Here is a 12345-nt window from a genome sequence, read left to right on the forward strand (position 1 = left end):
AACTGTAACTCTGTGATGGACTCTGCCTCACCCTGTGTTTGGGGTTTGCTCCTCTTCGCCGCTGCAGCGGGAGGTGGTGGTAGTGGTGGTGGGGGGAAGCTGGACAACCAGCTTGCTGCTTTCACGGGATCTCTTTTCCAGGTAGAGCCGCCCTCTGCTCATTTCAGCTGTAAGGGACCTGTTTTTATGGACCTGCTTTCATCAGAGGAGCGAGAACAACTGAGGCATTTCAGAAGAAAGTTTACCTCGGAGAAAAGACTCTTACGAGCTCTCATATTTCCATGTACTTTTTTTTTTTTTTTGATCTGAGTCTTTTTATCTTTTTTTTTTTCTTACTTGGTTTAAAAAGAAGAAGAAAAAATCCCTCAGACCATTTCTGTGGTCATCATGTCCAATGTAATAGAAACGGAATACTGTCAAACAATGGCTAGGTTCTACTCAGCATAATGAGTAGAGTTTTGTGTCTAAATTCATATATCACAGTGGAGCAATGTTTTTTCTCCCATTTCCACTCATTGTTTAGTCTGATGTGGCATGAAAGATCGTTTAAGTACTAATTATCTGGACATCGATAGTCTGCTTGGTTAAACTTCTATAACCTACTGAAAGTAATAAGCTATTGTAAATGAGTTGCTTTGCAGTAGTGACTGAGAAGGATGATGTATTTGAAGGTTCCTGCCCTGTTTGTTTAACAAAACAAAAAAACACAAAAAAAATCATCAGATTTTGACTTGATTTTCTTTTCCTTTTTTTTGTATTACAACTGAAGAAATATTGATGTACATGGAACTTAATAAAATGGAAAACACAGATTTCCTTCCTCTGATTTTGACACAAAAGAGATTTTTTTTTTTTTAGTGTCTCTTAACTTGCAGACATAAATCATAATGTAAAAACTGACAGAAACTCAGGTTATGCTGTACATAACCTGAGTTTCTATATCAACTGAGTGATCAGCTGACAGAAAATTGGTTAATCTTTTTATAATTGTTTCCTTTTTATTTTATATGAAAATCCCAATAAATATAACCTCATGCTCGCTGATCCTGTACAGAAAAGTAACCGTTACAGTTCAAAACAATATCCAGTTGTGGTCAGGAATATATATTCACTTATCGGCACGGATCTCATGGGCTTGTAATGATGTCCTCGAACTTTTCTTTATCAAGGGTGGAGTGATTGTACAGCGTCTCTTTAATGACTTTAAAAATTGATTTTGGATTTTACTAATCCATACAAGGTCAAAAGTAAACACACATTCCCACTATTATTTGGTTAGCAAGTTCCACTTCAGCCTGACCCTTTTGTTATCCATAAAGAAGTCCTTGGCATAGTTTTGGATATTTGACCACTCTTCTTGGCAGATGTTTATTTAAATTGGCTGATTTCCTGACTCCAGCTTTAAAGTGTATTCCACAAATTTTCAGTAGAGTTGAGGTCGGGGTTTTGAGGAGGCCGTTCCATAAGCTTAACATTGGCCTGTTCTATCTATTACAAAACCAACTGTGATGTGTGTCTGGGATCATTGTCCTGCTGGAACGCCCAGGTGTGTTTGAATTTAAGCCGGTTATTTATTTGAGCCGAAGTTGAAGAATCTGAAGGTCGTCCCCCAGAGCACGATGCTACCACCACCGTGCCTGGCAGCTGGTACAGTGTTCTTGGGTTTGAAAGCCTCACCTTTACCCCTCCAAACATCTCTTGTCACTGTGGTCAAAAACCTTAATCGCAAACAAGCAATTTTTAGCTGCGTTTGAATGTTTCCGTTTCGGAGCAGGGGCTTCTCTCTTGGTCGGCAGCCTCTCAGTCCACGGCGATATAAAACCTGTACTTATGTGCAACTGTTTAAACCCATGATCATGGATCCTGCAGTTGTTAAAGAATGCAACAAATTTGTTTAAATGTAAAATTATTCAGAGTTCTTCTGACTTTGATGAATCCAGTGTATATATCCTGTCAAATTATTCCTTTTCATGCTCGCAAAGAGAAACTACCGGTTCTAGTCGATCGTGATCACTAATGAAGCAGGCCAAATTAAAGGACGCTGTCGAACATTCAGCGCTACTTTTTAAAAGGTTTAAGAGAGTGCATGTATTCTTTTGAGCCTGTATTGATTACATATCCAACATAAATCCAAAACTTGTTCACCCAGTTCTTCTTTTTTAAAGTCATTAAAGATGTATGCTATACAATCATTGTATCCTGGAAAAAGAACATTTCAAAGAAACTATTAAAAGCCCAAATTTACCATGACATTCACGGCCATGATGTGTACATCCTCAGACCACACCTGTATTGTTAAACAATGGTTCATAATGTAACTTCCAGATTTATTGTTAATATATTTTATTACACGTACTTTTTAAATGTATTCTATTAAAGGTTAGTTAAGACATGGGAAGGTAGTTATTTTGTGGGGGTTGTTTCCCTGCAAGAGCAGCGTGATACTTGAACAAATATGCACAGATCTGGGAGCAGTGCTACCGTTCCAATATTCAACTCGAAATGTACAAAGTTGGCACAAAACCGACCCGCAGTCAGATCTGACGTGGTAGCGCCCAATACAGAGTTCTCGCGATATTTAAGTGACGACATTTCCTGTGTTCACCGTGATTTTTTTAAACGGCCCAATAAGAAGAGGCGGCAGGATGCTTCAGCTTGAACAGCCCAATCAGAAGGCTCCAAAGCAGGAATTTAAAGGTCTGTGCGGCGTTTTCGGTATGCCATAACTTCTGCTCGAGCACAGGTAAGCATGTGTTAACTCCTTAATGAGACTTTTAAAAGTGTTTTACGATTAAGTTTTGAAAAAGAAGTTGTTGTCTTTCTGCGTGTAGTTATTGCATCAACTGTATTTTCTACGTAAAACGCTTGCCCGATAGCTTAAGTCAAACAAGCAGTACCGCCATATGTCTTAATGCGCGATCACGAGGCGCTTCCGTGTGCTTAAGGACTTCTTCTAAATGTCTTTCAGGAATAAACACGACTAGAGGCTATTTTTATTTTTGCCCACCGCTGTTGACATTTCCTGTTACTTAAAAATGGCTGAGAACTCCCCCCGTCTGAACCAGTTCAAGAACAAAGGCAAAGATGTCAATGTGAGTTTCATCTGCACTATTCACAACTGCTCGCTGAACGGCAAGCTTGTGAGAATTGATTATTTTATTTATTGGTATGTGACATAAATGCAGGAGCTTCGACGCAGGAGGGTGGAGGTGAACGTGGAGCTGCGCAAGGCCAAGAAAGATGACCAGATATTCAAGAGGAGAAATGTGTCTGCGATGCCTGAGGATGCCACTTCTCCTTTACAAGAAAGAAGCCAGAACTGTCAGGTGAGCACTTGAAAGCATCATTTGCTGTTTTGCTTAAATCTGGCATTGAGTAAACAGAAAAAACGGATCTAGTCCCAACTTGGTGCTAGTGCTGTGCAGTACTGCCAATTTTGATCTGATACTAGGGGCCTCTATTGCCAATATCAATAATCATTTTGTTTCAATGTCCACAAAACTAGAAATTGAGTGGGTTACATACTATCCTTTAAACTCGGTATCAATCTTATCGTGCTAGTCAATACCAATACTGCTGTTGGGATCAGTACCATTGGGATTGATCTGCCCATCTGTTAGGTTTTTGTATGGGTTGGAGTTCGTTCAGTGTGATATTCATTGTTAACCCACTGACATGTCAAAATATAGCAACACAAAATCCAGTTTTAAATTTGCATGTCCAATAAACTGCTTTCTGTTGTCCTGTGCAGGGGCTCAGGCAGTGGACGGTCGAGGAGATTGTCGCAGGAGTGAACAGTGGGAATTCTGAGTCCCAGCTCCAGGCTACACAGGCTGCACGGTAATGACTGTGCATTAAAGAAATCATCCTTTTTCTTTTTCCATAAATAAAGGCTACATAACTACTGGCACAGTAACTCTTATGTACCGTTTTGAATACAGGAAGTTGCTGTCTCGTGACAAACATCCTCCCATTGACCAGCTGATCAGCGCTGGTCTCATCCCCAAGTTTGTCTCCTTCCTGGGATATGTGGACTGTCCTCCGATCCAGTTCGAAGCATCCTGGGCTCTGACTAACATCGCCTCCGGGACGTCCGAGCAGACGGCCGCTGTCGTGTCAGGCGGGGCCATTCCTGCCTTTATTAGCCTGGTCACATCCCCCCACCAGCACATCAGCGAGCAGGCGATCTGGGCCCTTGGAAATATTGCTGGTAATTAATATGAAAATATTCATATTTGGTTTTTTGTTTGTTTTTTTTGTTTTTTTAATTTTATTTTAGTGGTGATAAAGTGAGGTTTGTTCATTTTTTATTTTATTTTTATTTTTTTAATATATTTTCCCCTCCTTTTTAGGTGATGGATCAGCTCTTAGAGACAAGGTCATCAAGCATGGCGCTGTGGCCCCTCTGCTCGGTCTGCTGGCTGTCCCTGACCTCAGTGCATTTAGTGTGAGTGTGGATTCTGTTTCTCTCCCTGTTTATATCTGGAGAAAGTTTCAAAAGTTTGACATGATCAGACTCAATCGTTTATTCTCCTCCTTGGCCAGTAGGTGGTTTCCCAACTCAAATATAACTGACCTTGTGCTCTTCTCATATTTGAAATCTTTGCAGGCTGGCTACCTGAGAAATGTGACGTGGACACTGTCAAACCTGTGCCGCAATAAGAACCCCTCCCCTCCTATGACAGCCATCCAGCAGATTTTACCCGCTCTCGTCCGTCTGCTACACCACGATGACCCGGAGGTGCTGGCTGACGCGTGTTGGGCTGTTTCATACCTGACAGATGGCCCCAACGACCGCATTGAGGTGGTCATCCAAACCGGTTTGATCCCTCGTCTGGTGAAGCTGCTTGGCTTTGAAGTCTTGCCTGTGGTTGTACGTATAAAGTCTTGCTTGAGTTTCTTTTATGTCGTAACTTCTCACCCAGTCCCCCTGATGTGCAGCGACTTGTTCTCACTGCATTTCCTCTCGCCTTTCCTCAGACTCCTGCACTCCGCACCATTGGCAACATTGTGACTGGGACAGATGAGCAGACACAGGCGGTGCTGGATGCTGGAGCCTTGGCCATGTTCCCCCCACTGCTTCGCCACAAAAAGGCCAACGTTCAGAAGGAAGCTGCCTGGACTCTGTCTAACATCACAGCAGGAAAGGACTCACAAATCCAAGAGGTCATCAACGCAGGCCTCGTTCCATACATGGTTGAGCTGCTCGCACGGGTATGCTTTTTGTGTGTGTGTGTGTGTATGTAAAGGTACATATTTTATACCCTTTATTTATTTTAAATTAAATGATCTATGTTCCTTATGAACTTTGTCTGCAGGGAGACTACAAAACTCAGAAAGAGGCTGTATGGGCAGTTACAAACTTCACCAGTGGGGGCACTGTTCAGCAGGTGGTCTACCTGGTTCAAGCCAATGTGATTGAGCCACTTCTGAATCTCCTCTCCTCCAAGGACAGCAAAACTATTCTTGTCATCTTGGATGCCATTACCAACATTTTCATGGTGAGTTGATATTTATATTTTTGCAAGATTCGATGATGGGGTTTTTTGTTCTGATGATAAATGACATCACTGGTGTGTTTTGATCTTAGGCTGGGGATAAAATCGGTGAGTCCGACAAGCTGAGTCTAATGATCGAGGAATGCGGTGGACTGGACAAGATTGAGGCGCTGCAGTCACATGAGAATGAGATGGTCTACAAAGCCTCCCTGAACTTGATTGAGAAATACTTCTCTGAGGAGGTGGGTTATAGTCCTGGAGAGTGGTTTGCAAAATGAGCATTTCTGTGCCTTTTTTAACTTTAATAAGAATAATTATTTATTTTTTATTTTTTTAAAGGAGGAAGTCGTGCAGAGTGTCATCCCAGAAGCAACCAATGACGGCTATGCGTTCCAGATCAGCGAAAGCCAGAGCACTTTCAATTTCTAGATTGACTTCTAATACCTCTCCTCTCCCTACTGTACCATCATTTCTATTGTGCGTCCTTTGTTCATGTCTGTGTGATGTTTTACTATTTTTGTTTGTATGTGTTGTACATACTGTTTTAACATGGCTGTAAATAAAGTTGTCAGATCGTGTGTGTGTGTGTGGTTTTAGTTTATTGTATCTAAACGGAGTGCTGTAAAATGGTAAATGGCCTGTATTTGTATAGGGCTTTACTAGTCCCTAGGGACCCCAAAGCGCTTTACACATCCAGTCATCCACCCATTCACACACTGCTGTAGTCTGAATGACTACAGGGAGTGCAGAATTATTAGGCAAGTTGTATTTTTGAGGAATAATTTTATTATTGAACAACAACCATGTTCTCAATGAACCCAAAAAACTCATTAATATCAAAGCTGAATGTTTTTGGAAGTAGTTTTTAGTTTTAGCTATTTTAGGGGGATATCTGTGTGTGCAGGTGACTATTACTGTGCATAATTATTAGGCAACTTAACAAAAAACAAATATATACCCATTTCAATTATTTATTTTTACCAGTGAAACCAATATAACATCTCCACATTCACAAATATGCATTTCTGCCATACAAAAACAAATCAGCGACCAATATAGCCACCTTTCTTTGCAAGGACACTCAAAAGCCTGCCATCCATGGATTCTGTCAGTGTTTTGATCTGTTCACCATCAACATTGCGTGCAGCAGCAACCACAGCCTCCCAGACACTGTTCAGAGAGATGTACTGTTTTCCCTCCTTGTAAATCTCACATTTGATGATGGACCACAGGTTCTCAATGGGGTTCAGATCAGGTGAACAAGGAGGCCATGTCATTAGTTTTTCTTCTTTTATACCCTTTCTTGCCAGCCACGCTGTGGAGTACTTGGACGCGTGTGATGGAGCATTGTCCTGCATGGAAATCATGTTTTTCTTGAAGGATGCAGACTTCTTCCTGTACCACTGCTTGAAGAAGGTGTCTTTCAGAAACTGGCAGTAGGACTGGGAGTTGAGCTTGACTCCATCCTCAACCCGAAAAGGCCCCACAAGCTCATCTTTGATGATACCAGCCGAAACCAGTACTCCACCTCCACCTTGCTGGCGTCTGAGTCAGACTGGAGCTCTCTGCCCTTTACCAATCCAGCCACGGGCCCATCCATCTGGCCCATCAAGACTCACTCTCATTTCATCAGTCCATAAAACCTTAGAAAAACCAGTCTTGAGATATTTCTTGGCCCAGTCTTGACGTTTCAGCTTGTGTGTCTTGTTCAGTGGTGGTCGTCTTTCAGCCTTTCTTACCTTGGCCATGTCTCTGAGTATTGCACACCTTGTGCTTTTGGGCACTCCAGTGATGTTGCAGCTCTGAAATATGGCCAAACTGGTGGCAAGTGGCATCTTGGCAGCTGCACGCTTGACTTTTCTCAGTTCATGGGCAGTTATTTTGCGCCTTGGTTTTTCCACACACTTCTTGCGACCCTGTTGACTATTTTGAATGAAACGCTTGATTGTTCGATGATCACGCTTCAGAAGCTTTGCAATTTTGAGACTGCTGCATCCCTCTGCAAGATATCTCACTATTTTTGACTTTTCTGAGCCTGTCAAGTCCTTCTTTTGACCTATTTTGCCAAAGGAAAGGACGTTGCCTAATAATTATGCACACCTGATATAGGGTGTTGATGTCATTGGACCACACCCCTTCTCATTACAGAGATGCACATCACCTAATATGCTTAATTGGTAGTAGGCTCTCGAGCCGATACAGCTTGGAGTAAGACAACATGCATGAAGAGGATGATGTGGACAAAATACTCATTTGCCTAATAATTCTGCACTCCCTGTATAGTGTATTCAAAGTAATGGCTGTTAGTGAGTTTAAATGCTTTTTAAGAGTTTGTGTTAATAAACTTCCAAAGTCACAATGCATTAGTTATAAACAGGAGCCCTGGAAAAGCTATGTAGAGCTTACATAATACATATAGTATAATTTCCTAAAACAGATTCTTTTAAAAAAAAGTTCATTCCAAATTTCTGGACCTCTGCAGGTCATAGATTTCACAAAAAAAGCTTAGTGGATTTGATCTTTAAGTAGAAGCATGATGTGCTGACAGTATAACTTAACTGGTGGTTATTTGAATTGGCTTTGTATGGAGCACTAGAAGTGGGACACGCATTAGAATAAAGAATTTGGTGCTCCAATTGTGCAACAAAATATGCAGTAAAATGCCTAAAATTTTATTTAGTAAGACATTACTAAATTTATCATTTAAGTAAAGTAACACTAAATATTTCAAAATTAATCCAATAATTCTTTAAATCTGATGGATTTTGCAAAGAACCACTAACTCAAACACTGAAAACATTTTAAAACCCATCCGTTCTTTTATTTCTGACCTTTAAAATGGTGAATGCAGTCCTCATTTTCAAATCCATTTCCCCACTGTTTCCTTTTCCTGTTAGCTCATGGATCATATTAGAGGCAAACTTGTGGTGTAACGGGCCCATCTATTAAATCTGCTATGCCCTGCAAGGCCAGCTGATGTGTGACCATAGTGGGAGGTGGTCTATTAATCAACAGATACCTTTTGGTTTTCCACAGTCAGAGTTTAAAGATGGTTGGTTGCATCTCACCTAGTCTGTGAATTTTGGTGGTTAGTTGATTTTCTGGGTCCACCTCGGAAGTTGGATTGATGGGAAAATGTCATCAACCGTCAGTGATGCAGGTGGTCGCCAGTCTTCCCCATCCATCTGAAACGTGGCTTCTCTTTTAGACTGGTTTCCACTCCATAGTTGAAATATGTCAGACATATTATCTGAGACTGGTAGACCAGGCAATGGTGGCTGTTTGGTGAAACTGTGGAGAAGGACTACTGGCTTCTATGTGATATTTCATCTCCAGCACGGCCGTCTGTAGTCGCCAATTTTTTTCCTGCCTAATAGGTTTTAAAACCTCTACTGAAGCAGATGTAACAGGGTGGTGGATATTATTGTTTTTAAGACGGATAAGGGTTAATGTTTAAAACTGCCTGCGCCCACCTCAATGCACATCCCCGCAGTAACTCAACCAGTAATTTTTGTGCCGTCTGACGAATAGGTTCAGCTCTGTTGTCTAAACACCAAGAAAAATTGTCTTAAGAAATCTGAAAAAATACCTCAGGGGTTGGAACAGGTCTCTCCAGAGGTTTGGGAGGTGACAGTGGCGAAGGAGCGAGCAAAGGCTGTGCCTGGGTAGTGACAAGTGGAGGATTAATAGTGTGAGATGGGTGAGACGCAGAAGAAACAAACATATCCTAGAGTTCAGCAATCTTTTGCACAATGGCATTTGACAGAGCATGTTTTGATGTGTGCTCAGCTTCTCTTTCTGTAGATCCAGAGAGCGACTCAGCACCTGAGTCCGCTGAGTCCATGTGAGCCTGATCATTCTGTCATAGTCTACAGTACAGACTGGACTCAAGATGCAGAACCCAGAAAGATTCAGTGAAGGTGTGTTTATTTACGGTGCAGTGGGGACGGCAGAAGAAATGTTAGTCCACAGAATCATCTCCACACAAGGAGAAACCCACTCTCAGAGACCCACTCAGGATTCCCGCGGAGAGAAACGGAAGAGGTGAGGAGATGACACAAGCCAATGCATACAATACCTCAGACTATGAGCCAGTAACACTAACTAGTTCCAGTTCAACAACCATCTTAAACAGCAGGCAGCTGAGATGATTACCAACAGGTGAGTTTGTTATCTGCATCTTCAATGTGCACTTTATTTACATATACTGATAGCAGGATCACTTAAGTACCAAGACAAGCACCAATCCATGTAGTACAATAAATAACAGCATTCTTTCAGTGCAAAACTACACAACCACAGATATCACTGCAAACCTTGAGTGGTCAGTAACTGTGCTATTAACCAGCTCATTAACGTGACAGGTAAAAAAACAGTTTTTTTCAAACCACTTCAAACGTCTCCTGGAGCTCAGTAGCAGGATATCTAAACATGCATCTGAACTACAGTTACCATTCTGTACACACCGCATTTCCACAGCATCCAGCGATACAAACCTCATTAGGGAAGTAAGATTTAACAAGTTATGTGAGAGTACGGAGGCACAATGAGACAGCAACAGCCAGAGATGCTCACATTAGCCACAACATTAAAACTGCCTGCATAATGCTGTGTACAAGCCCCACTGGGGTGTGGACACAGGCACCTTGGGATGTGAAGTCTAGCACTAGGATGTTGGCAGTGGATCCTTTGGGAGCTGATGGTTGGGGAGTGGGTCCTCAGTGGATCTGGCTCCAATGTGTTCCTTGGATTCTTAATTGTATTTTGATCTTGGAAGTCTGGCAACACCTTGGCTTGTTTGTTATGTTTCTCTGGCTGCTCATGTAGTCGGGGGCTGTCACTGTGAGGGAGTGTGCTCAGTCTGTAACAGTGTTTGGGCAGGTGGTCCACGTCAGGATTACTTCCACATAAAACCCAGACCCGTTAAATCCTAAATAAGTAAGTATAAAGGGCCACCTGGGAGGAAGTAAGTCAGGCATTCTGCAGGTTGATGCTTGGACTGCACAGCAGTGATTACACCTCTTTTCTTACATGTCTTACATCTCTCAGCTTGATGAATGTTACAAGTTCAGACTTTCTAAGGACATATGTGATATTTGAATCTTGCAAAGTACCTGGCTAATGTTTTTGTTAGCAGTCTCCAACAGTGCTGACATGGAAAAAAAAAACTTTGTTTGCATTACATTCAGTTTTTACAAATATATGAAAAATAGCTTTTAGTTAAAATCGCTGCAAAGGATTTATGTGGGGCTTAGCTATGCCTAACAGTTCTCTGATTGCCGACACAGTTTACTCAACTAAAATTTTTGGGGTTTTTTTGGTAACCTTTAAGTGCTGCAATTCAACTGCCTGAAACCAGCATGTGATCAGTCGCTATACTGCATTTAAAACATCAGCCGTGCACCTGTTGAATACAGAACAGCTCATTTGTGATCTCTATGAGTAAACCCAATGAGCATGTGTCCCCACAGACCCCACAGTGTTTTTATCTTGCTTTTCCCTGACACCTAGTGGACACTGATGGGCATGTGGTGTGTGATGTATATGATTGAATAGAAAAGCCAAAATTTGTGTGGGGTGTTATAAGACATTTCACAGTGTAAAACCACTCTGACCTATGGCACACTGCATACTGTGAAAAGTGTTAATGCTGTTTATTTACTTTATATACTGAACAGTATAACTACTGTATATTTTATCATCATTAGTTGATTAGTGTGTTTATTGGACTACAATTAGGCCTCATTTATACCAAGGTAAGCACTGGAAGTATCCAACTCATTATAAATTCATAATAAATGCTAATAAAAACTGGAAAATTGCAAAAAGATTTCTTTTAGTTTCCATTTAATGGCTGATCTGTTAGAAAGTAATGTATTTATCTCACAGCTTACAGAATGAGAGTTCATAGGTTAGGAGCTTTAGTGGCCCACATGTTGTGCTCAAGCATTTGCACTAAAAAGGCGATCAGTGTGTTTGTGTGCATTACGCTTGGACACTACACTATGTGTAATCTGTCCAACAAAACCGCTGCTGAGCTCTTCACCTCCTTTTAGAGTCACAGTCGCAGGAGCAGGGAGGAAATCAAACTCCAGCATGAAAGATGTGCCGGCTTTGCAAAACTCCTTTTTTCCCTAAGAAAGACCTGCAAGAGATTTGGAGGTGAGACACTGTAGTAGAGAGGCATCCCTCCTTGTTTACAGTGACAGGACTTAGGAGACAGAGGCATTAGCTACTCTGCTTATTCACATTTCTTAAATCTGTTAGTGTGATAAAACAAAGAGTACCTTGACCATTGCTTACGCCAACCATATTTTTTCTAGCCTGCTCCTAATATGTATTAAAGTCTGGTTACCATGTAGTTAGATGGATGCTAGGAGCTATTTTCTTACTGTAGTACCAGGCAGACTGCACATTTATATTTTATTATGATTGCCTTTCGTGCTATTGCAGCTATATGATGACCCAGAGGTGTTCAGGCTCAAAGCTCATTTAAATTATCTTCAATACTGTCAGTTTCAGCCACATCACTCAGGCTGCTAGTTAGAGACAAAATCCTCTGACTTGTATACAGTGAGTTTGTTTCTACCTCATTGTTCATTTCTGGCAGCTTATGTAAGAGTTTGCTGGCCATAAGCTGAGTGATCACAACTGTCCCCAGTTACATATAACATTTGATTTAAAAGCTCCAATTGTAGTTACTAGTTAATATAAAGGGACTTAATATTAAAATCCCAAAAATCAAATGACCCCCTATGGGCAAACACTTGGCAACACTGATAAGGAAAAATTCCCTTTTAACAGGAAGAAACCGCCGGCAGAACCAGCCTCAAGGACGGGCAGCAAT

General features: G+C 41.4%; 1 protein-coding gene across 1 annotated transcript; it reads left to right on the plus strand.

Moving 5' to 3' along the window:
* The first annotated feature begins 2718 nt into the window (after nt 1–2718).
* Nucleotides 2719–6076, plus strand: kpna2 (karyopherin alpha 2 (RAG cohort 1, importin alpha 1)). The gene is made up of 11 exons (XM_085403239.1): nt 2719–2743; nt 2969–3092; nt 3186–3326; nt 3752–3840; nt 3942–4210; nt 4353–4447; nt 4610–4873; nt 4981–5214; nt 5319–5501; nt 5591–5740; nt 5838–6076. The coding sequence occupies exons 2-11, from the start codon at nt 3036–3038 to the stop codon at nt 5925–5927; spliced, it is 1572 nt and encodes a 523-aa protein (XP_085259365.1). The 5' UTR covers nt 2719–2743; nt 2969–3035; the 3' UTR covers nt 5928–6076.
* The last annotated feature ends 6269 nt before the right edge of the window (nt 6077–12345 follow it).

The sequence above is a fragment of the Rhamphochromis longiceps genome, linkage group LG4 (genome assembly GCF_057381845.1).
Source record: "Rhamphochromis longiceps isolate RC_006_pf linkage group LG4, R_longiceps_female_GT1.1, whole genome shotgun sequence".
NCBI lineage: Eukaryota > Metazoa > Chordata > Actinopteri > Cichliformes > Cichlidae > Rhamphochromis > Rhamphochromis longiceps.